The sequence below is a fragment of the Macaca nemestrina genome, chromosome 3 (genome assembly GCF_043159975.1).
Source record: "Macaca nemestrina isolate mMacNem1 chromosome 3, mMacNem.hap1, whole genome shotgun sequence".
Lineage (NCBI taxonomy): Eukaryota > Metazoa > Chordata > Mammalia > Primates > Cercopithecidae > Macaca > Macaca nemestrina.
Genome location: NC_092127.1, coordinates 124,685,868 through 124,711,021, shown reverse-complemented (window position 1 = coordinate 124,711,021; position 25,154 = coordinate 124,685,868). Strand labels below are relative to the sequence as shown.

The following is a 25,154-nucleotide window of genomic DNA, read 5'->3' as shown; positions in this document are numbered from 1 at the left end:
TTCAGGTGATCGTTTTCTTGAAAACACCTCTGCCATTACATCTCCTGTACATGTCCCTCTGATGTTTCTTACATTGAACTTTTGCAAGTTTTTACCTATTTTTATAAGAGTTCACATAATAGCAAATGTTTGATTCAAAGCTTTATTGAAGCCTATTTATTAGTATCCTTCACCAAGAATATTACTTCTTCCTTGAAGTTCTGGATAACATTTTACTTTTTTTTTTTTTTTTTTTTTTAGAAGGAGTTTCACTTTTGCTATCCCGGCTGGAGTGCAATGGTGCAATCTTGGCTTACTGCCACCTCTGCCTCCTAGGTCCAAGCAATTCTCCTGCCTCAGTCTCCTGAGTAGCTGGGATTACAGGCACCTGCCACCATTCTTTGCTAATTTTGTATTTTAGTAAAGACAGGATTTCACCATGTTGGCCAGGCTGGTCTCAAACTCCTGACCTCAGGGGATCCACCTGCCTCAGCCTGCCAAAGTGCTGAGATTACAGCCATGTGCCATCGTGCCTGACCCAATTCTGGATAACATTTATTTTAAAACATTTGTCTAAACTACTATAAAACTTGATAGGTGATATTTTTGGATTTTACCCCTCCATCATTGTAATAGTTATTTGTGCATTTGTATTATTTCTTCTATTTGGTGATAAACTTTTTAAGGATATTGAGGTTACCTTTGTATGTAATCTTCAATTGATTATTTAATCCATGCTAAGTATCTACTATATTAAGCAGTGTGATACATAAGGGGTTATGAACATGGATAAGAAAGATATAGTTCCTGACCACATAGAACTTGGAGAATATGGCCAGGCATGGTGGCTCACGCCTGTAATCTCAGCACTTTGGGAGGTGAGGCGTGCAGATTATTTGAGGTCACGAGTTTGAGACCAGCCTCATCAACATGGTGAAACCTCATCTCTACTAAAATACAAAAAATTACCTGGACGTGGTGGTGGGCGCCTGTAATCCCAGTTACTCAGGAGGCTGAGGCAGGATAATTGCTTGAACCTGGGAGGTGGAGGTTGCAGTGAGCCAAGATCACGCCACCGCACTCCAGCCTGGGTGAGAGAGCGAGACTCCATCTCAAGAAAAAAAAAGGAACTTGGGGAATGCATCACCTATCATACATAAAGAAGGCATTCAGTAAATATTTATACAACGAAAATTAAAAAAAAAAAAGATTTTCGTGGTAGGTAGAATTTTGAAATATAGTATCTGTAGCAATTTAATTTAAAATATAAGCTAGTTGGACTTCAAGTACACTAGATAGTTAAATTAATAAATCATGACTTAATCTGATAGTATTGGTAAAGAAAAGAAATAAAGTAGATAATTAAATTAAGTTAGTCTACCATTGTCTTATAAAAGGAACATTACCATAAAGATTAAATATCCTCTTCAGGTAACTTACCAGTCAGTTCTTGGGCAGGAAAAAAACCTATCCTAGAAAGTACGCTACTTTTTGGAATAGAATATTCCCAATAACTTTGGGAACTCAAGTCACATGCAGATTAAGAAATGACAAATTTGATCAAGAAATTCTGCCCTCAGAATGACTGAAATTTAAGTCTCTAGCACCAAACACTCAAGTTGTTAATACCAAGAAAAAGTTCTTGAAGGAAATTAAAAGTGCTACTCTGATGCACGCATGAATGATAAGAAAGTAAAACAGCCTTATTGCTGAAAGAAAGTTTCAGCGGTTTGGATAAAAGATCAAATGAGCCGTAATATTACCTTAAGCCAAAGCCTAATCCAGAGCAAAGTCTTAACTTTCTTCATTTCTATGAAGCCTGAGAGAGGTGAAGAAGCTGCAGAGGAAAGGTTGGAAGCTAGCAGAAATTGGTTTCTGAGGTCTAAGGAAAGAAGCCATCTCCATAACATAAAAGTACAAAATGAAGCAGCAAATGATGATGGACAGGCTGCAGCAAGTTATTCAGAGATCTAAGATAATTGATGAAGGTCAATAAAACAACATATTACTATGCTACACTACACTAAAGGACCAATTATCCATGTAGACAAAACAGCCTTCTATTGGAAGAAGCTGTTATCTAGTACATTTCTAGCTAAAGAGGAGAACATAAGGTCTGGCTGTAAAGCTTCAAAGGACAAGCTAAGTCTCTTATTAGGGGCCAGTACAGCTGGTGAATTTAAGTTGAATCCAATGCCCATTTACTATTCTTGAAATCCTAGGACAATTCAGAATCATGGTAAACTACTCTGCCTGTACTCTATAAATTGAATAAATGGAATAACAAAGCCTGGATGACAGCATATCTGTTTACACCATGGTCTACTGAAAATCTTAATCCCACTGTTGAGACCTGTTACTCAGAAAAAGAGATTACTTTCAAAATATTACTACTCATTGACAATGTACCTAATCACCCTAAGCCTCTGATGATAATGTACAAGGACATTACTGTTGTTTTCATGCCTGCTAACACAATATTCATTCTGTAGCCCATGGACCAAAGAGTAATTTCAATGTTTAAGTCTTACTATTTAAAAAATACATTTTTGTAAAACTACACATGCCATAAACAGTGATTTCTCTGATGTGAACAAAGTAAATTAAAAACTTTTGGAAAGGACTCACCATTCTAGATGCTGTTAAAAACATTTGTGATTCATGGGAGAGTAAAATATCAACATTAACAGCAGTTGGTTCTAACCCTTGAGGATGAATTCAAGATTTCAGTGGGGGAAATAACTGAAGATATGGTACAAATAGCAAGAGAAGTAATAGAACTAGAAGTGGAGCCTGAAGACATGACTGAATTGCTGCAATCTTGTGGTAAAACTGAACATGAGGAGTTGCTACTTATAAATGAATTTTAAAAAAGTAGACCTTGAGATGGAATCTAATCCTGGTAAAGATTCTGTGAAAATTGTTGAAATGACAACAAAGTATTTAGAATATTACATAAACTTAATTGATAAAGGAGTAGCAGGGTTTGAGAGGATTGACTTCAATTTTGACAGTTCTTCTGTGGGTCCAATGCTATCAAACAGCCTTGCATGCTACAAATAAATCTTTTGTGAAAGGGAGAGTCAATCCATGTGACAAACTTCATTGTTATCTTATTTTAAGAAATTATCACAGCTATTCCAAACTTCAGCAACTATCACCCTGATCAGTCAGCAGCCATCAGCATCGAGGCAAGATCCTCCACTAGCAAAAAGGGTAGGACTAGCTGAAGGCTCAGATGATGGTTAGCACATTTAAGCAATAAAGTATTATTAAATTAAGATATATATATATTCTTTTTATAGACATTGCACACTTAATAGACTATAGCATAATATAAACGTAACTTTTTATGTGCACTGGGAAAGCAAGAAATAAAACTCTTTATTTTAATATTTCCTTTATTCTGGCATTCTGGAACTGAACCCACAGTATCTCTGAAGTACGCCTATATTTAAAAGGACTGGGGCCAGGAACACGTAATCCCAATACTTTGAAAGGCCGAGGCAGGAGGATCACTTGAGGCCAGGAGTTTGAGACTAGCCTAGGCAACAAAGCAAGACCCTGTCTCAAAAAAACAAAAAAACAAAAAAAACAAAAAACAAAAAATAGTAACAATGAAATGACAAAATTTTAAAATAGTATAGGACAGAAAAATAGCATGATATAATATAATGGGTGCCTGAGTTGCAGATAAAATATAGAAGATAAACTGTCTGGAAGTCATTATTACCACCTTTTGAGAATTACACTCTGTCTATAGATGTATTTTGTTGTTGTTCAATATTTGTACAAGCAGAATTCCACAAGTCACCAAAAGTCAGTTAGCAAATGAATGTCATACTTAAGATCCAAAGATATATTTCATACTTTTAGCATTCAGAAACTTAGAAGTTATTAACTACTTTGACAAAGAATTTGGACTTATCATTCCTCTCATAAGTGGAATCAAAGTGTATCTGCTTCATATCCCTGCAGATAGTGTTTACTAAATTTCACAAGATGCTATTTAGTATCAAGCTGAAGAAAGCTGACACTGCCAGTCCTTTCTTGCCAAATATTGGAAAATTTAATTAAATAGACATTTGACTGCAAGAAGGCAATGTTGAAAACTAAATAAACTTTATCCTTTTAACCTTATTGACTGACCAAAGTAACACAAAACATCAATACCTCATCCGAAACAAGAACTCATATTGGATGAACTTTGTCTCTGTCAAGGATGTGACTACTAATGGAGGTGGTGGAGCAAGCCTTAAAATCAAATTACTCTGATGTGACAGCTTAATCTCAGACTTAACATAATCTTTATTCTACCACTTTACAACTTCTTGGTGATTTAATAATACTGATTTTAGGGATCTAGCATTATAAGTTTTAGACATGCCAGTTAGAATTCTGGCATGCTGTATCTTTGGTTTGTCTATCACATTAAAAAAAAGAAAAAGAACAAACTTTGGTTGGAACTAGAAAGGTGAAGCTTTAGAAAGGTGAACATGACAGTTTAATGTTAATTTAGTTACTTTATATAGGAAACTAAATAAATAATTGTAATAATAGTGAATTAAAGCATAAGAGAATAGCATAAAACAAAAGGTTATACTTTACATTATTATTCCAATTATTGTTTTTCTTTTCACAAAGTGGATATCATTAAGCCTTACAAAGCTAGGATAATAATAAAAAAAAACCCGTTCTTATCTTTAAATTGTTTTATTCATAAATTTTGGCATTGGCATTTTCCTGCAAGTTCTATTTTCACACAGGGAAGCATTATAACAAATCAAAGTAATTTGGTTACTTTGGTTTGTTTAGGGACATGAAGAGCTGCTAAAAAGGAAAGTGATCGAAGCCTAATAATTTTCAAGGTAAGAGCTCACATTTTTCCATGACTGGTCAAGAACACACTAAAGGTACCCACTAAATGTTTGTTAAAAGAGTAGAAACATATACTTTTTCAAAGTAAAGTAAAAATTGTAATAGATTGAATTGGGGAACAGCTATTCAAAAATTTAAAGAAGTATTAACACTATCAATAAGATGGGAAGAGAGAGGCCAGGCGCGGTGGCTCACACCTCCAAGCACTTTGGGAGACCCAACAGACAGATCACTTGAGGCCAGGAGTTCGATACCAGCCTAGCCAACATGGCGAAACCCCATCTTCACTACGAATACAAAAATTAGTCGGGCGTGGGGGGCAGGTGTCAGTAAACCCAGCTACTTGGGAGGCTGAGGCAGGAGAATCGCCTGAACCCAGGAGGTGGAAGTTGCAGTGAGCTGGTATTAGGCTATGTACTCCAACCTAGTTGACAAAGCAAGACACTGTCTCAAAAAAAAAAAAAAAAAAAAAACCGGAAGAGAGAGAAAGAGACTAAATGGTGACTAATGACCAATTAGAAGGCAGACAGAATTTTTTTTTTTTTTTTTTTTTTGAGACGGAGTCTCGCTGTGTCTCCCAGGCTGGAGTGCAGTGGCGTGATCTCGGCTCGCTGCAAGCTCCGCCTCCCGGGTTCACGCCATTCTCCCGCCTCAGCCTCCCAAGTAGCTGAGACTACAGGTGCCCGCCACCACGCCTGGCTAGTTTTCTGTATTTTTAGTAGAGACGGGGTTTCACCATGTTAGCCAGGATAGTCTCGATCTCCTGACCTCGTGATCCACCCGCCTCGGCCTCCCAAAGTGCTGGGATTACAGGCTTGAGCCACCGCGCCCGGCCAGGCAGACAGAATTAAGCAACCAGTACGTACTTTGATTCTGAATTCTTTATATGGGGTTGAGAAATAGAGGAGAATGAAAGGAAATTCAGAGCAGAGGGTAGAAAGGAATTGCCAACTTGGACAAGCTACTTAATTCTTACTCTATGTTCCTTATGTTTAAAATAAAAATCCTATTACCTAATTAAACAGATTATTATGAAAATATGATAATATTGTATGCAAAGTATTTAGTACTGGCACATGGTACTTGTTCAGTGAACAGCATCTACTATTAGGAAGAAGCTTTTAATTTTGTCTAGCAATTTCTCTTCCTTTTCTGATTATGACAAAGAGGAGAAAATCAAGTAGGAGAGTCATAATCTATTTTTATTAAACACCCCAGAATATTCTTTCTCAATCGTTTCCTGAGCTGTCATCTTCTAAGTCACTCTAGCTTACACTCCAATCAGAAAATGAGCTGCTAGTGTTTAATGATTAATTTGCATCAAAAAAAATTACCTAGCAACCATCACTAATATAAAATTAGATCTCAGTTTCTGTAAAAGTCTACAGTCTACTAAAAGGATCTGAAGGTAGATGAACACTAGTTAATGTCATAATTTTAACTCTTAAAAGCACATCCAGGTAGAATATCTCAAGAACTTAAATCAGAAGAATACAGTAATTTTTAAACCTTGGTATTCAGAACTTTATGATTTAGTTTTTCCAAAAATAGGCTAAATATCCATATTGGATTCACTTTGTTAAAGTAATTATAGCAAACTTTTATCAAGCACTACTTATGTGCTGGAAACTGTTTTAATTCTGTTACATGCATTACTTATTCGAATAGTCAAAGTAACCATGAGGTAAGGGCTTGTTTTGAAGAAATAAACCCTTTTTCAAAAACATCACGTTCACCTGGATATTTGTAGTAAGCAATAGGACTCTTTATCTCCAATATCCGTAAAGAAGGGAAAAATTTCCTGTTTTCCACGAGTTAGGTTAAAAAGAAAAAAGGCCAGTATGGCCTCCATAGATTGGTCCCTATCAGCCTTAGATCTTCAAAACCAACAATAAATGGGATTTTTGCTAAAAAGCTCCTAATAGTGTTCAAGCTACTGTCTGAGGATAAATATAAGGTATTTCAACATTTTAGAAACTGTCATCAGATAACTAAGTTGCAGCGACTGTCAAGATTTGATCAAGTACTACAATTCATCATAAATTCTCAAATTGTGTTAGAATCAGTGCTAATCACAAATGCAGACCATATCAATAAGTGAATTAAGAAGTACAGATTCCTAAAGACACAGAATAACATGTTTCTCACTTTACACTTACCATTCATTCTTTAAAAGAGAAACATAAGCCATGTGTTGCAGAGCAGTCATTCATAATTAATGAGACTCAAACTTGGTGTTTGAACCCGTTTAGTGTATTAGTGAGTGCCTAATAAAGTGGAAGGAGAAATTCTTAGAGCTTTTTCTTGATAATATCCATAGTCATATTCTTTTCTAAGCAGGCAAGTTTCTTGAAGATAGCTTGATGTGTCTGAATGAGTAGCTCTTGATAAGTAACAGAGAAGGACAAGACCAAACCCCACCATTAAAAGTTTCTATTAGACTCTGATACACACAAGTAGCCATCTACCAATTCTGTTGGTCCTTGAGCAATCAGAATGAATCCAAGAGGAAAAGAAAAAATAAATCTTGTAGAAATAAATACATTCCCTCTCCAGCAAAAGTGAGTATGATTTCTCTTCTGATCCTTTTGGTGTTATCTTGTTAAATGTAACATCAAATGTGTTCTCTAAGAGTTAAGGTGAATATGGGAGACAGCAAGTCAAGGAAAAACCATAATAGGATAACTGTTATGTTCTACCTTTTGAGAGATTCAGTCTTTCCTTCTCTCCATAATTCCATTAGTTTTCCTTTTATTGCTTTTTAACTTTAAATTAAAAAAAAAATGAGTCAGAGTCTTGCTCTTTCTCTTAGGCTGGAGTGCAGTGGCATGACACTGCAGCCACAACCTCCTGGGCTCAAGCAATCTTGCAACTTCAGCCCCCCTAGTAGTCGGGACTACAGGCATGCACCACCACACCTGACTAATTTTAAATTTTTTTGTACAGACAGGGTTTCACTATGTTACCCAGGAGGGTCTCGAACTCCTGGGCTCAAGCCGTCCTCCTGCCTTGGCCTTTCAAATTGCTGGTATTATAGGTGTTAGCCACTTTGCCTGGCCAACTTCAGACAACTTTTGGTATCTATGAAGTTTCTGTTACTGAGCATTGAACACATTTCAAACTTCTTTAAAAACTACGCCCAGAAAATATTTGCCAAAGAAATATGAATGCATATTTGAAGGCTTCCAAAAAGCAAATGGTTAGTGTGTAGCGATTTAGTGTGTAGTGAACATAAAAGAAAATTTTATACCCACCTTCCCTAATAAAAAGTTCATTTACTGGCTTTTTCCAGGTAGTTTTGAAACGAGTTTATAAGAAACACCATGAAGTTTGAGAACCAACCGTAGGTAAAGAAAGACTGTTCTTTGATAATATTGAGGAAGTTGGTTTTTGATTTGTCAGTATGCCACCAAGTGCCTTATCATAGGGCATACTGAAAGCAACCAAAGGCCAAGCAATCAATCAGTCACATCAGGATCATTTTGAATTCTGAAATTTCTCTGGAAGAATCTGAATTAAAATGAGAAACTGGACAGAATGCAAATTTCAATTAAAGAGATTATATTTTAATCTTTTATATTTTTGAAAGTAAGCCTTAATCACTCCTTCCATCTCTAGAGTACAGAAAAATTACTTTAGAAATTTTTCGAAACAAAGTAGCATGATGGACAGAGAAGTCAAATGGCAGTTAAGAGCCAGTGAGTTCTAATTGTATAATCATTGACTCTTTCACTTATTCTAAGTCTTAGGTTCTTCACCTATAAAAAGAATTAAAAGACAATTTAGATTGTTTTATAATTAAAATACACTGTTACTATCTAGAGACAGAATGTCAAGACTCATATAATCAGGTTCAGCCAATATTTGTTGAATGAAATAAAAGAACATGGCCCAAAGACCACCTGGAAACATTTAAGGACATGGACAACTCCTTAAGAAAAGGGAGAGGCTTGTTATGTATGGGGAGAGCTGGGCCTGGAGGGAAATAAACTAGTACCAAAAGCTAACACCAGTGGAAGGAAAGTAAGAAAATAAAAGACATATAATTCATGAAATTTTCAGTACCAGCATGTCAACTCCAGAAGAGCTGAAGAACAGGAAATTTCAGTAACAAAATAACCCAGTGAGCTGAGCATAGATTCAGAAATTTTGCCTGATGCTACAGTGAGCCATTATTGGTGCCACTGTACTCCAGCCTGGGCCACAGAGTGAGAACCTAACTCCAAAAAATAAAAGTAAATAAATAACTAAACAAGAAAATTTGTCTGATGTATTTTAGCTATCACCTGGGGTTAAAGAAAGCAGCTGCGTAAAAGAGAACTGGTTTAAGAGCTAAATCATATGGCAGATGCTTTTGTAATTAGCTCTGTGTGGTTCAGAGTGGGACATAAAATCCAGCAGTGATTTGAAATAAAAAATGAAGAATTAAGGCAAAGGTCTTGTCTGTGAAATTACACAAATAGTCAAGGGAGGTAGAAAATACTATAACTCTTAAGATGGTTGGAGCTCCCCAAATCCTAGGATAAATTAGGGGGATTACATAATTCCAAGATCCAGTGCCTGATAGCACTGATTATCAGAAGACATTACAAATGCATGGCATGCAATACGTGTATTAATTTGAATGGCTATGATAGACTTAGCATTTCTAATGTGGCCATCACAGTACAAAGCTTTTTGAATATATTTCATTTTAATTTTTCACACAAACTCTGTCAATTGATTATCATCTCCATTTTCTAGGTGAAGCCATTCACTCAGAGCAGGAAAGTAACTTGATTAGAACACAGCTAGTAACTGGCAAAACTAGAACACAAATTCAACTCTGATTCTAAAGCTCTTACTCTTAACCACTAAGTTATATTCTCTAGTGCTTGAGGGAAATCAGTAAGGCAAAGACAGCGAAAATGTGGCCAGACCTAAAAAAGATGTAAATTATAATTAGAATATGTCTTTGCCATAGAGATATACTAAGAAACAGTCACTTATTTTTTCTCCAAATCACTTACTATTCTATTCTGTATTTGTTTCTGTTTTAGCCAAAGTAGAAAAGCAATTAGCCACAGAGAGAAGAAAGCATATATTTATAATATATAGTATGAAGAACCAAATGGTATAGAGTTCCTTTCCCAGTCTTTGATCCTATCTTGATATAATTACTTGGATGATGACAGAATGATGAGAAAATTGTATGTTTCTGGAAGCTAGGAACCAGTCATGTTTGTATCATGGCAGGGTGGGCATTTGGACTTCATACAATGTTTTCAATATAATTAAGTTTTCATGAAATGTTGGTAAAATTAAATTAATACATACAAAGCAGACCTGTAAGTCAGTAAATATGCATTTAATTCAAGTTTTACAAGTAAGTTATTGTGAAAAATTCATCTGTTTGAAGATATGAGAAAATACAAATGGAAAACTCACTACATGTATTCATCCCATTAATCTAACACATATATTCATAAACAACTCTTTATTTACCCATTCACTATTTTTGCTGCCCTATATAAATAGTAGATGAGTATAATATAGTAAAATTAAACTTTACTAAATGATAATTTGACCTGGGTTTGCCTTGGGTTTAATATATTCATAAATGAAATTAAAATGACTTTTATCTATAATGGTATACTTTACACCCCACCCTTCCCTAGTCCATGACAGATAAGGTATATGTTTACATTTTAAAAACAATGTATTAGAAATATACAATAAACTTTATTTAGAAAGCAAAACTATTAGAGGCTTGTGACTCCTTCCTCCATCTTCTATGTATACCACTCCAACCTTTGTTTTCAATTGTCACATATCCCCTTCCCAACATTGACTCTCTTGACTTCCTCTTATAAGGACATGTGTAATTAGATTGGAACCACTCAGATAATCAGAATAACCTCCCATCTCAATATACTTAATTTAATCACAACTGCAATATCTCTTTTGACATTTGAGATGACATATTCATTCTGAGAATTAGAATATGGCCTTCTTTGGGGGAACTTTATTGAGCCTATCATATAATAAGTATTTATTTGACTTTGGATTTTATAAAAGGGTTTTGAAAAAAAAATTAGGCAATTAAAAATGTTATGGTATTAACAGGAATTATGATCTCCTACCATTTGATACTTTCTTCCAAAATATAAACAAAAGTATTAACATATATATTCCTTTACTAATTACTAATTTTAATGAGGTATCATGTTAAATTTAAACATAAAAAAGAATGTAATTCTGTCATTTGTGACAATATGGATGAACCTGGAGGACATTATGTTAAGTGAAATAAGCCAGACACAGAAGAATATCTCATGATCTCATTCATATGTGGCATCTAAAAACTTTGATTTCATAGAGGTAAGAGTAGAACAGTGACTACCAGAGGCTGGAAGATGGGGAGGAGGGAGGAATGAGGCGAGATGTGTCAACATGTAAAAAGTTACAGTTAGATGGGAAGGATAAGCTTTGTTGTTCTATTGCACAGTAGGGTGACTTTAGTTGATGATAACAAGTTGTATATTTCAAAATAAGTGGAAGAGACTATTTTGAATGTTCATACCATAAAGAAATTAATTTTTGAAGTGCTGGATATGCCAGTTCCCTGATTTGATCATTACACAATGTATAGGTGTATAAAAATACCACACTGTATCCCATAGATGTATGTGTCAATTTAAAACAAATCTTTTAAATAAATAAGTATTTGAATGATGAAGTGCTTTCTAAAGCAATTACTTAAATTTTTTAGTTTCGTAAGATTCATGATTGGAGTAGAAGAAAATCAACAATGCTCATTTATAGCATTTTACTCAATTTTACATTTATTTAGAACAGTTTTATCTGGAAACTTACTTTATAGATCTCACACAACATGTTTTCCGTAAGATCTTCTCAGCAACAAATACTTTGGGATGAAAACCTTATCTTTGTATGTTTTTTACTATTCTTCTCGTATGCGGTATATTTTTAAAACAAGATATTTTAATCCCATGTTTATAGTGTTCAATTTGAATAACTTATAGAAATTTCTTTGAATTAAATTTAAGTGCATAAGTTCTATATTTTACTATTTTGAATAAAGCTACATGAGCATGGTTGAGCTAATCCCTTCAATCTTTTATGTCTATAATAAAGTTTTACTTCCTAAACCAAATATTTTCCTAACTCGGTCAATCCAATTAACTTTTTAATGCTCTCAATTCATCTTGATTCCTTACTAATTAGTATCTAAGTGTACATTTACATATTATTAATCTAAGTCTATATGAATCTTATCAAGATGTTTATACCATCTGATGTTTGGTTTATTTGATGTAAGTTTATCCATATATCTGTAGTATAATGTGATATTTTCTAAAATATATATTAGAAAGAGAAGGTCAATTTATTCAATTTTCTTCTGCAAACATATTTTCATTCTCAACAGATCCTAGAAATTTGAAAGAAAAACTGATTTAACGAAAAAAACTGATTTAATGAAAATCAGTAGTGGTGACAGTGCTAATTGCTGGTTAGCAGCACTCCAAGTCTGTCTACCTCATCTAACTGGACTTTGGCCATACTGTCTTTCTACCACTTATGAGAACAGGCCAACCTCTTCCCTACCTCAAGACCCTTGGAGCTGTTCTCTCTGCCTTGAGAGTTCTTCCCCAGACTCTTGGCCTATCTTCTTCTTATTCTTCAGGTCTCAAATATCTTCTTCAGATATTTCATCACACCCTCTGTAAAACAGCCCCTTCATTGTTCTTTATCATAGAATCATACTGATTTTCTTCTCTTTTATCATGAACTTTTGATTTCTTTTATCATTAACTTTGTTATTTACATGTATTGGTTCATGTGTTCATTATTTGCCTTACCTGTGGGACTAAGGTCTTCACTGGCATTTAGCATAGTTATTGGACCATAGTAGGCAGCAATAAACTTGTTTGATAGAATTATTGTTGCTGCAAGAACTTATTACTAGCTTTTGAGACTTAAAAGAAAAAAAAAAATGTGCCAAGAGCAGTGGCTCATGCCTGTAACCCCAGAAGTTTGGGAGGCTGAGGTGGGTGGATCTCTTGAGCCCAGGAGTTTGAGAGCAACCTGGGCAACATAGTGAGACCCCTGTCTCTACTAAAAATTTAAAAAATTAGCCAGATGTGGTGGTGCACACCTGTAGTCCCAGCTACTTGGGAGGGAGGCTGAGGGAAAGAATTACTTGAGCCCAGGAGGTGGAGGTTGCAGGGAGCTGTGGTTGTGCCACTGTACTCCAGCATGGGTGAAAGAGCGAGATCCTGTTTAAAAAAAAAAAAAAAAAGCGCTAACAATTAAGAGTGCTCTTACGTCTATTAAAATGAAACTCTAGAGCAACAGTTGCAAATTTAGATACCTTTCAGAAGCCAGGAAATATTTAAAATTATTCAAGTGAACCTTTAGAATACAATATAATGAATTACTGAAAAATACAACACACAGAAAAGCACAGAACCCACCCAAAGTGGGCAGAACCAAATCAGCCCTAGCCTGTTGCTGCCCAAAAGGAACACAAGGTCTGTGTTGCTCCAGACTTTATGTTAAATCTTACTTTTAGGTGTTTCAGAGGCCTAGGGAATCCCTTGGCAGGCTGAATCTGGCCCACCACCACTACCCTGCAGTCTTTGCTCTAAAGTCTTTATGGGGATCTGACCCTTCCTGGTCACACCTAAGCTCTTTGCCAGCCCATTCTTCTTCCTTCGGAACAATACTCTGCTACTGAATTTCGTGAAGTCTTGATGTCCCAGCCTAGATAGTTACAGGAATTAGATTAGCGGGAACATAGAGTCCCGATGACTCTTACTTTTTCAGAGGTCCGGCTTTTCACCTTTTCTCTCCTTTGTTTCTGGAACTAATACTTTGTATTTGGCCAATAAAAACCTCTGCTTTATTTAATTTAAACTAGCCAAAGTTGGTTTTCACAGATTTTCAAAAAAAACATTTCTTAATAACATATGAATTAATGACATTCAGAAATGGCTCGCTACCTTCTCCATGTTGTACACTGTAATTGGTACTAGATTCCAGAGAAATCACAGCATACAGGGAAGTCCAAGGTTTCTGCCTTGCCTATCTGTGGGTTTATTTTCTGTGCCTCTTGCATTTTATATTTCATGCAAATACCAAACGGTTTTAGTTTCACATTCTCCATGCAATTTACTACCTATCTTGTCTTCTCTGCTAAAAATGATTGCCCTTTTTCTCTCAGGAAAGTCTATTCATATTTTAAGACTCATATCTAGCAGGGCACGGTCCCAGCACTTTGGGAGGCAAAGGTGAGAGAATCCTTAGAGCGCAGGAGTTCAAGACTAGCCTGGTCAAAGTAAGAGCAGCAGGAGGCAGCCAAATGCCTAGGCAGATAGTGGGGGGTCCCCAGTGAAATCCCACCTCCAAGCCACAGACAGTTTAAAGCCTGAAAGCCAAGCTATAAGTTAAATCCTGGGACTGGATTGAGAACTTGTCTTCCTGTTTGGTGCGCTTTCCTCTGATTGATCCCTACCCTTCATCTATTTTGCATATAGCTACTCTTTCCTAATTGTTTTTCTACACTGTCATGCCCACCTTCTGAGTGGTGTCTTCACTGTAACCATTTTTACACACTCACAAACCAATCAGCATGCACTCCCCATTCTGGGTTCATAAAAGACCCCAGACCCAGACACACGGGGCACTTTTCCATCTTCAGGTAGGGGAATCCCCCCGAATCCCCTCATTGCTGAGAGCTTTCCTTTTGCCTAATGAATTTTACTCTACTCACTCTCCAGTGCCCGTGTGGCTAATGTTTCCTGGTTGTGAGACAAGAACTTGAACCTAGCTGAGCTAAAGAGCAGAAAGACCGCAACAGCAAGCAAAATGCCATTTCTACAAAAAATACAAAAATTAGTTGGGTGTGGTGGCATGTGCCTGTAGTCCTAGCTACTCTGGAGACTGAGGTTGGAGGATCGCTTAAGCTAGGGAGGTCCAGGCTGCCGTGAGCTGTGAATGTGACACAGGACTTCAGCCTGGGTAACAGAGCAAGACCCTGTCTCAAAAATAAAAACAAAAACAATATAGCTCTCTAAGGGTCACCTTCTCTAGAAGAGCATCTGTGAAGACATCTATCCCCACCACCACCACCCTAGTCAAATATCAGTCACTTCGGATCAGTGTGCCTTCTCTGTATGTTTCTAATGTGAAATGCTTAATTGCTTAAGCTAACATTGTAAATTTAGTACTCTAAGCCCCACTTGACTGAACTCCTTGAAGGAGGACAGAATCTTTATCTTGGTTTTTGACCCCTAATACTTCATTATAGTGCTTGGTATGCAGTAGGTACTCAAAAGATGTTGAATGAAAGGGATATAAAAGAAGGAGGTCTCACAGGCAAGTAATATAATCTAGTTGAAAATAACTTCCATGTACATGTGAAGAAGTTCAATAAAGATAGGAGGAAGTTTATGATTAGAACCTGTAAGAAAGTATACTTGCTGGGCACAGTGGCTCATGCCTGTAATCCCAGAACTTTGGGAGGCCTAGGCGGGAAGATTGCTTGAGACAGGAAGATTGCTTCAAGACTAGCCTGGGAAACATAGTGAGACCCTGGGTCTACAATTTTTTTTTTTTTTTTTTAAGAAAGAAAGTAACTCCAGCTATGCTTACTATTTTCTAAACAGAATGATGATAGCAATGTATATGAATATGCAATATTTTTGACATATAAGCAGGGCTTAAATTAATTATTAATTAATCACTGGTTCATTTCCCAGAGCTTTCTGAATCATCTGTTATATAAAAGATACTGTAAAGGACAGAAAAATTATTTGGAGGGAAAGAAACTGTGGTAAGGGAGAGAAAGAGTGGGAGAGAAGAAAAAAACATTTTGTTGCTCTTGATATAGATATAACTCTAAAAATATTTATATAGCTGATACAGAGAGAGTAACACTTAAACTAGGGACAATACTTCCTATATTATACAAAGGCATATGTAATAATAATAATATGAAAAAAAGATGGTTGCTGGTATCATTCTTGAGGATTGCAATCGCCAAGTAATTTGGAGAAACTAAAATGTATGTAATGTATATTTTAAAAAACAGATCTTTCTTTTGAATTAATAAGGTCTTATTTGCAGACAAGAGTTTCTTGTGTTTATGATTCTAGCAATGAATGCAGTACTTCTGGAGAAGCCATTTGACTACATTTTCTTCCTTCTTCCAGTCCTTCAATACATATTTATTCAATGTCTACTGTATATATGAAACAGAAAAAGACACTGTAAATTAAAATATACCTTGGACATTTTTGTGATCTTTCTAATATTAAAACTATCAGTTAATTTCAGCACGATGAGTTAAAAAATATGTACTTATTTATTTACATAATAGTTATCAAATGTGTACACATTTAAATATGCACTCATTTGGACATTAGTTGCAAAGATGTATTTAACTGTTTATAATTAAATATTTAGATTGTTTTAAATGCTAAATGTGTAATACATTTTTCTTTTAGTAAAAATGATGAAAGTTATATAATTATTTATAAATATCAATTTTCCAATAATGCTCAATTTTCTTTCCTGTTCATAAGGACAATCATGCACACAACTATTCAAATGGTTAACGTGACTAGTAAGAAAGTCTTAAGTGCTATAACAAGTTTGTTTTAATCAAACATTCATTGCTAGTCACTTTCCAAATTGCGTACTTCTCCCCGCAATTTCCTAAGAAAATTCACCATGATTGCTAGAATAAGTAATATATGCTTTATACTTCTGAAAAAAAAAAAAGAAACAAAGAATTGAAGAGAAAAGCTGGATTGTGAGAGAAGACAAACACCTTTTGAGTGTAATGTGCGTGAAATTGTATGCCTCCAAAGAAAGACAATTTGTCAGCAGGATACAAAGTAAAGATTCTTTGCTCAGAAATACTCTGAGTAGGTGGTTAGTTGTTTTATTGTCTTCTCTCCAATACAAGTCATCCCTGTAACCCTGCTGAATGAAGGAAGCTCTAGATGACACAATTTCAATCTCAAATCAGGTCAGAAGGGAAGGAGGTAGGGTGAGAATAAGAAGAAAGATGGAAGAGCAAAAATGTGGCATTGGTAAATGTGAGGTTTAACCTCTTGAATATGTGGGTCATCTCCTGGGGAGAAAATATCCACTAAAGAAGAATATTAAACCTCCTAAGAAAATGCAAAGGCTACAAAAGTCACACTGCAACTGAGGTGTGCGAGGAACAGAGAAAGTATTGATTCATCTGTTCCAAATTTTTTCAGAAAAAGTGTGTCTGTGAACCCAAACAAGAAAAAACAGAACAGAAGTAAGAAGGTAGGACTTAGATAAGATTAAATATATAACTTCAGTGATTCTGAAAAAGGAGTACAAAACACTCAAAGAAAGTGGTCTCAGTAAACAGTTTAAAAACTAACTCTTCTTATTTTCTTTCTCATTGGCATCTTTAAAAGTCATACCATTTGATTGATTTAAGCTAAAATTCCTCTAAAGTTGTTATTGTTCAATTATGTACCTATTTAGTGACTCCTAAAATTCCGTGCAAGAATTACTGCAAGCTTTCCTCAGATACTTTAAACTCTACTTCTCTTATGTGATACAATGAACTTTATTGACTCTTTGTCTATATTACCTTTAATATGCTTCATTATTATTACATTTTCCTATAAATTTTGTTTTTCTACATTTTTTCTATGAAAAAGTCTCATCTTAAAAATGAATATTGCCATAGAAACACACAAACACACACACAGACACACACACGACTATGTATAAATAAAAATAATAATAATGTTTCTTCCACATATCAATATTAAGAATAAAACATTCATAAATAGTAAATATATTACTATAAACACTAAAGTTTGTGGTCATAAATCCGAAATGGAAATGGATATTACTAAACTGTATAACAAACAGAACCTAACATTGTTTGTTCAGTTGTTTAATTCCAATATTAATATTAAATCCTAAGTCTGAAGCTTCCCTCACACTAATGAAATAGGGACCTTTTATCAAGGATCATAAAATATTGTTAAGCACAAGGATTTTCTCTAATACAGGAAATTAAAAAAGTATTTTACTTAGGAGCCTCATTCTAAAGTGCAAGTAGTATTTTCATGGTACAAACTAGTTACACCATAAAGTTTCATAAAGTGTTTGGGAAAATAAAAGTTTGTAGTGATTCTGCTGCTTTAAGAAAAAGAACAAAAAGTCTTTAAAATAAATAGGTAAAGGACTAAGAGAAAGGGCTTCGGCCCTTGAAGCACTTTCTTTCACCACATACCATTAATGTACTGATGAAAATTATGAGTTAAAAATAGTATAGAAGATTTAATAGCTCATGAAAATATAAATGAAAAACAGTTATGGAGAGAAATACAGCTAGGTCCTTAAGAACAGGTATTAGAAACAGACCCAAATCTAGTCTTTGCCATTCTCTAGCGAGTCTATATTTCACACAGGACATTTCACTTTATCTACTGACCTTCAGTTTCCTCTTCAGAAAAATGGTGATACTCACACATAACAGGGAGGATCTTGTAAAAATTAAATAACTTATGCATGTAAACACTATCCATGTAGAAAATGGCATGTGGTTAAGTGTCAATAAACAATAACTCTTTTAAATAAGTAAATCTTTTCACCATTAGAGAGTCATGAATTTTATGCTTAAGAAAAGAAAAAAAATAGCTGAGTGTTGAAATAAATCAGGATTTATTAATAGATCCAGGAAGGTCTACAAGGTGAGATCCAGGAGAAGCACCTAGCTTTTTGTTAAGTAATCAGACTGTATTCTAAACCGAATGATATAGTTTGTATGTATGTCCCCTCCAAATCTCATGCTGAAAAGTGACCTCCAGTGTTGGAGGTGAGCTATGCAGGACATGATTGTGTCATGGGGGCAGATCCCTCATAAATGGCTTGATGCCCTCCCCATGGTAATGAGTTCATGTGAGAACTGGTTATTAAACCGAGTCTGGGAGCTCCCTTTCTTGCCATATGATGTACCTGCTCCCCTTCACCTTATACCATGAGTAAAATCTCCGCGACGCCTCACCAGAAGGAGATGCTGGTGCTCTGCTTGTACAGCCTGCAGAATTGTGAGCCAAATAAACCTCTTTTCTTTCTAAATTACCCAGTCTGAGGTATTCCTTTATAGCAACACAAAACAGACTAACAAACACACCCATGTTCTCTAATCTCTGGTTGTCTTTCTCCTAAACCAATCTGCCTTTCAAATGAGTAACTATAGTTTATTTTATGATTTATACTTTCTTTTAGGTTATTTTCTTTTCAAATCATGTTAAGTTTATTAAATGAATTCCAATTCTACATCATACTTTTAACTGAAACATATTCCAGATAATTTAAACAGACATGATCGGGGTACAATGTGTAAATTAAACCAGTATATAAACTGGCAAGTGGGTATACCTGAGTGTATAATTCTTATTTAATGAAATTATTAGATACATATTTTGATATAATTTCTAAGGTAGTCAGTAAACTTTCAGGATGATCAGAATTCTCTAAATATAGGATATTAAGGAATCAAATTGCCCATCTCTGAAAATTTATTAGAGAAAGGAAATCTGTGGTAAACCATAATCCCTTTATGCAAAAGTGTATGAGCAAGTTATTTATATTAAAGTGATTTAAGTAGATGATATTTCAGAATGAGTTTGGCAGAGGATTTTGAAGTGGCTATCCTCAAAGACATTTTAAAGGAATACAGGAAATTGAAGAGACAGCTGTGAAATTCTTTAATTAAAAAATTATGATAAAATCTACAATCTGAAATTTTACTTCACCTTTTGTTTCAAAATATGAAAATAAAAATATGAATGTAAGTTTCCTAAAACTGTCTTTAAAAGCAAGGTTCACCTTATTGCATTTTTAAATAAAATGCCTTTGTAGAAAAGGAGTCTTTATATTTCACAAAGGTCTTATTGTGCAACCCAAGTATAATTGTCCCAATTCCAAGATGGTTTACAAATTTTATTTCCTTAAAATATCACTAGTGAATAATAATGGCCAGTAGGGGCTTTATCAAATAGAAGGGCCTATAGAGATACCAATACAAGAAGCGTAAGCTAAATGAGCTATCAATAAATCCTGTACTCTAAGGCTTTTTCATAACAATGATCAGCTTATAAAACTTCACAAGATAAACTTTCTCTAATCATTCATTCTATAAATGAAGCTGAATGAAATTTTCTCTCAACTGTTTTCACTACTATTTTAAAATTTCAATTCATCTCTTATTGGCCAAATTTCTATCACTGAAGTTTGTATACTTCCAGCTCACGAGTAATGTCCTGCTTCTTTAATAAGTGTGAATGAAGCCAGCCTAGAAATATCTTTACAAAAGTAAACTTGCTGATCCCCAGATACTTTGCTTCTTATGAAACATCAAAGGAAGTCGAAACCTAGGATTTGTTTACGATACCAGGTGTTTTCTCTCTCTGGGATAAGCTGAATATCTATTATGAAAATACATAATTTCTGAGTGATTTTCACTAAGAATCTCATAAATAATTAACGAGTTAGATAATTTTTTTTTTGAGATGCTGTCAGAAAATGTTTCATTTTAGATTTTTTGATTCTTCATTATTCCTGGAGAAAAGACACATTGTTGGCATATACCATATCTGATAAAAACATTGCAAAGACATAATTCTTGAAGCTGTAAAACATATAGTCTGAAGAGTACTTTAGATCTTTTAATCTTTATTTTTTTCTTTCTGGTCTACTCCTCCCGGATGAATATATTTCTAATTCTCAAAATGGTGACAGCAGATGAAGCTTAGATATAATTCTTCTATCAAATTCAAAATGTATAAATTGCTATACATTATATATATAATTGTATTGTTCATTTTCACTTCTTATCTGCTTGGACCTGGATAATTGGTATAATACTCCCCCAACCTTTTTCTAAATGTTTTATATTCTTGCATTAATTAAGAAAAGTGTGTTAGAATAGATATTCATATACAGAAATAATCACAAGTAAATGCTGTAGGATAGGGTAGGCAATATCTAATTCTTCTGATGGCGGGGAGGGTCTATGATTGTCAAAACTAATATTAGCCCATTTTTTCATTTAATTTATGTGATTTATGTTTTCATAGAGAATATTTGTCAATGCATGCAAAACACAGTTTAATATCGTTTGTCTTTCCAAGAAAAGTATAGGAATATACATACTGTAAGGGACACATTCATACTGCACTTCAAGGTATTTATAGGTTCCTGGACACGGGTCTGGAAAAACATCAGGACCTGCCACCACTGCACACTGGGTTCTGTTATTGCATCTGAAGTCAAAAGAAAGGAAAAGAAGTAGTAAGCTTACGCAAAGTTAAATTATTATCAACATCAACACTAATTTTATTTCAGTTCCTGTTATACAGATTTGAATAAGGTTTTGCTTAATTTGGGGCTTTAGGCCTATTAAGAAAATATCTGTAGTACAGTTTTTAGAAACTAGACATTAAAATCAATCTATTCAGCTTGCTCATATTAACTAATTTAAAATTTGGTTGAATACAGCGTAATTTCTAGTTAGAAGTGAAATATTGCTGAAGCAACACTAACTGGTCCACAGGATATTGCCAATATGAACACAAGTAGGAAAGACTATTTGATAGGAAAGACTCACTCCAGTACAAAAAAAAAAAAAAATAGATTTTAGAAAATATAACCACAGAGTATATTAGGCAGTTGTAAAATAAATTCACTGACTATGATGACATTCATTTTAAAGGTATGAAAAGTGGTATTGAAAAGCTTTATCTGAGCCTAACAAATTAGTAAAAAGTTAATATTTAAATATTAAAATGAGTATTTGAATTTATTTTGTATAAATTAATATAATATTACTACTTATTAAAACCATTTTAGGAACTAACTGTCATGTCCTTTTGTTCAGCCAAATAATGATACGATCCTCATGGATTACTTATCACAAAGGTCAATATCTTATACTACAAAATAATGACTTTAAATTTGTAAAAAGAATAATGACATACCACTATTAAAACATAAATATAAGATGAAACTGGAGGTTATCATGTTACGTGAAATAAGGTACAGAAAGACAAACTTTGCATGTTCTTATTTATGGGAGCCATTAAACCCATGAAGCTATAGGGTAGAAAGATGGTTACCAGAAGATGGGAGGGGAATGAGGGGTAGGGAGGGGAGGAAGTGAGGATGGTTCCTGGGTACAAGAATTGTTAGAAAGAATGAATAAGACCTAGACCTAGTATCTGACAGCACAATTGGGTGACTACAGTCAAACATAATTTAATTGTACATTTAAAAATAACTAAAGATCATAAACGGATTGTAGCACAGACGATAAATGCTTGAGGTGATGAATATCCCATTTACCCTGATGTGATTATTACACAATACATGCCTTTTTCAAAATATCTCATGTTTCCATAAATACACACAACGACTATGTCCCCACAAAAATAAATAAATAAATAAATAAATAAATAAATAAATAAATAAATAAATCTTTCTAAACCACAGGAAAAAAAAAATATATGAATACAAACTTGGGCACTTTTGTGGCAATTAGGCTAAATAAATCTGAATTGATTAATTCATGGGGAAAAACAAACATGTTGAAATTAATTATAATTCTGAAAAAGATACTCATATTCACAGTGGACTAATTACTGTGAATTTCATTCAGCAACGTTCTAAATTCAAAAATTTATCCTTAAGTATTTTTCTATAAAAAACTAATGGTTTTTCCTACCCATAATATTGGCACTAAGTCTATAACATGTAATACTCTAATTATCTCCCGTGTTTTAGGTTCTTGTTTATTCATTTCAGAAATATAACCTCAAGGCTAGATTTTTCTGTTAATTCCTTACGGAGATGTTCTGTTCTCTGATGTGACCTCAGAATACTTGCAAGGATACTGGCAACATAAAGAACATCTAGAGCAGAACTCACTTTGATTTAGTGTAAAAATACATTGTGTTTACCTGAGGCTACCATTTGTCAGGCTTAACGAGGATTTTATTTAGTCCGTAAATTAAATTTGATTCATTAATGAATTTCTTAAGTTGAAAAATATATTATGTGTTATCAGTGAAAGATGAATAAAAGCTAATGCTCCATACTCATCAGGCAATTTAGCATAACAGCTAATACTGAGAGTTAACAAGTTGTAAGGATTTTCTGTGTCAGAGGCTGATGATCAGACAAATGTATAATAACATTAAGGTAAATGTGACTGTCCTGACACATGTGCTCACAAATATGTTATCTTGATGTTTTGGTGTACTCACACCTTCTTAAAATAGCAGATCTTTCATATTAAAAAGAAATTATTTGAATAAGCTCTTCAAGTCAAGTGACATGTTTTTAGCAATTAAAACAATACAATTTTCACATTACACCTTGAATATACAACCTCATAAATCCATCTAAGGTTTTTAATACAATAGGCAGGGATATGAACTCATAAAGTTATTTTTGTATTTGTTATAGAAAAATTAGCAATTATCAGGAACACATTCAACATAGACATAATGGAAAAGTGGCACTATAAAATTTAATATGATGTAAATATTCTGTAAACGTAATATTAATTCTGATGTGTGAATATTTATACATATCTCCTTTTCTTCTTATCTTGGTCTACAGTCACTTTATTCCCTATTACTAAACCTTTTTAATTACTATACCTCTAATTTCAAAAATGTATTTAGAAACAATATCTACTCTTGTAATTTTCAGATATAAATAGGCAACTGTAAATCTTTTATTTAAATAATCAATGTATGATATAAACAGATCAGCTTACTACTCATTTCTGACCAGAGCATAATAGTTAAAATTTATAATTATAGAAGTATATGTTGCACAGAAAGCTGTGCTGAATCAATAGGGATTTCAAATGGTTATGTTTATATAGATTAGATTAGAAAACATAACCTGGAGTCTATCCATATCTATCTATCTATTTACCTAAAAGTGCATTGACCAATGTATATATTATATATTATTGAGTTGTAAATTACTATTTATCTATATGTAAGAAAATTATAAAAGCAACTATCTCTTGTAAATAATAGTTACCATTGTGAGATCCAAATAGCTTATTTAATATTAACTGAAGATGAGTCAAGAAAGCCTTCTAATTAATGAGATAGTGTCTGTTCGGTGGTATATAAAACAAAAAATGTTATGCCTATATTTATAGTCATTATCATCATTGTTCTATATAAAACAGCAGGAATTTATAACATTCACCTTTCAAAATAATTTATGATTCTATTACTATGTTTGCATCAAAAGTTCATTATAAATTATGATTTTAAAAATAAAATGGAAAAAGGTAGATTCAATCTCTGGAATACTATTTTTATATAGGATGCATTATAATATTGATTGTTTAAAGACTAGCTATATTTTGAAAACAGGAGTTTAAAGGTTCTGTCCTTTGCTTTCGTTTTTTAAATGACTTCAGTTACTGTGAGTTAAAATGAAATTAAATATAATTAAAGATTTGTAAACAATTTAGTCCACAAAGATTCTTTCAAAATTTATAAAAGTAAATTCATTCTAAAATACTATAGATGAAAAAAGTGAGATAAAGTGATCTAATGTTCTCAAATGCTTTAGTTTCATTGTTTATTTTTAATGTAAACATAAATTAAAAACATGCTTTTCAGTATCCCTATTACCTGATGTTTACATATATATATATACACACAATGTAAAATGATTACCACAATAAAGCTAATTAACATATCCATCATACAGTTATCTTTTACTGTGTTGTGTGGTGAGAAAATTTAAGATCTACTCTTACAGCAAATTTGAAGTATATAATACGGTATTGTTAACTGTGGTTACCCGACTGTACATTAGATTAGCGGAATTTACTCATCCTGCGTTACTGAAACTTTGCACCCTTTGATCAACATCTCCCCATTTCTCTTATCTCCCTAGCTTCTGGCAACTAACATTCTACTTTCTGCTTCTAGAAGTTTTGACTTTCTTAGATTCCACATATAAGAGGGATCAAATAGCATTTGTCTTTTGATGTCTCACTTATTTCACCTAGCGTAATGTCCTCCAGGTTCATACATATTATCACAAATGAGAGTTTCCTTCATTTTTAAGGCTGAATAATATTCTATTATATATTTACATATAAATATATTTTTATTTACTTTTTATCCATACATCTGCTAATTGGCAGTTAGGTCAATTCCATATATCTTGTTTATTGTGAATAGTACTGG

At 33.8% G+C, this 25,154-nt stretch overlaps 1 protein-coding gene across 50 annotated transcripts in view; it reads right to left on the bottom strand.

The window, feature by feature from the left end:
• LOC105463581 (adhesion G protein-coupled receptor L3) overlaps positions 1–25,154 on the bottom strand; it is an 856,114-nt gene that overhangs the window by 359,022 nt on the left and 471,938 nt on the right. For all 50 annotated transcript variants that reach the window (XM_011710771.3, XM_011710772.2, XM_011710773.3 and 47 more), the window contains one exon: positions 21,082–21,191. In XM_011710771.3, the coding sequence (XP_011709073.2) occupies positions 21,082–21,191 (110 nt within the window). The remainder of the gene's footprint in view (positions 1–21,081; positions 21,192–25,154) is intronic.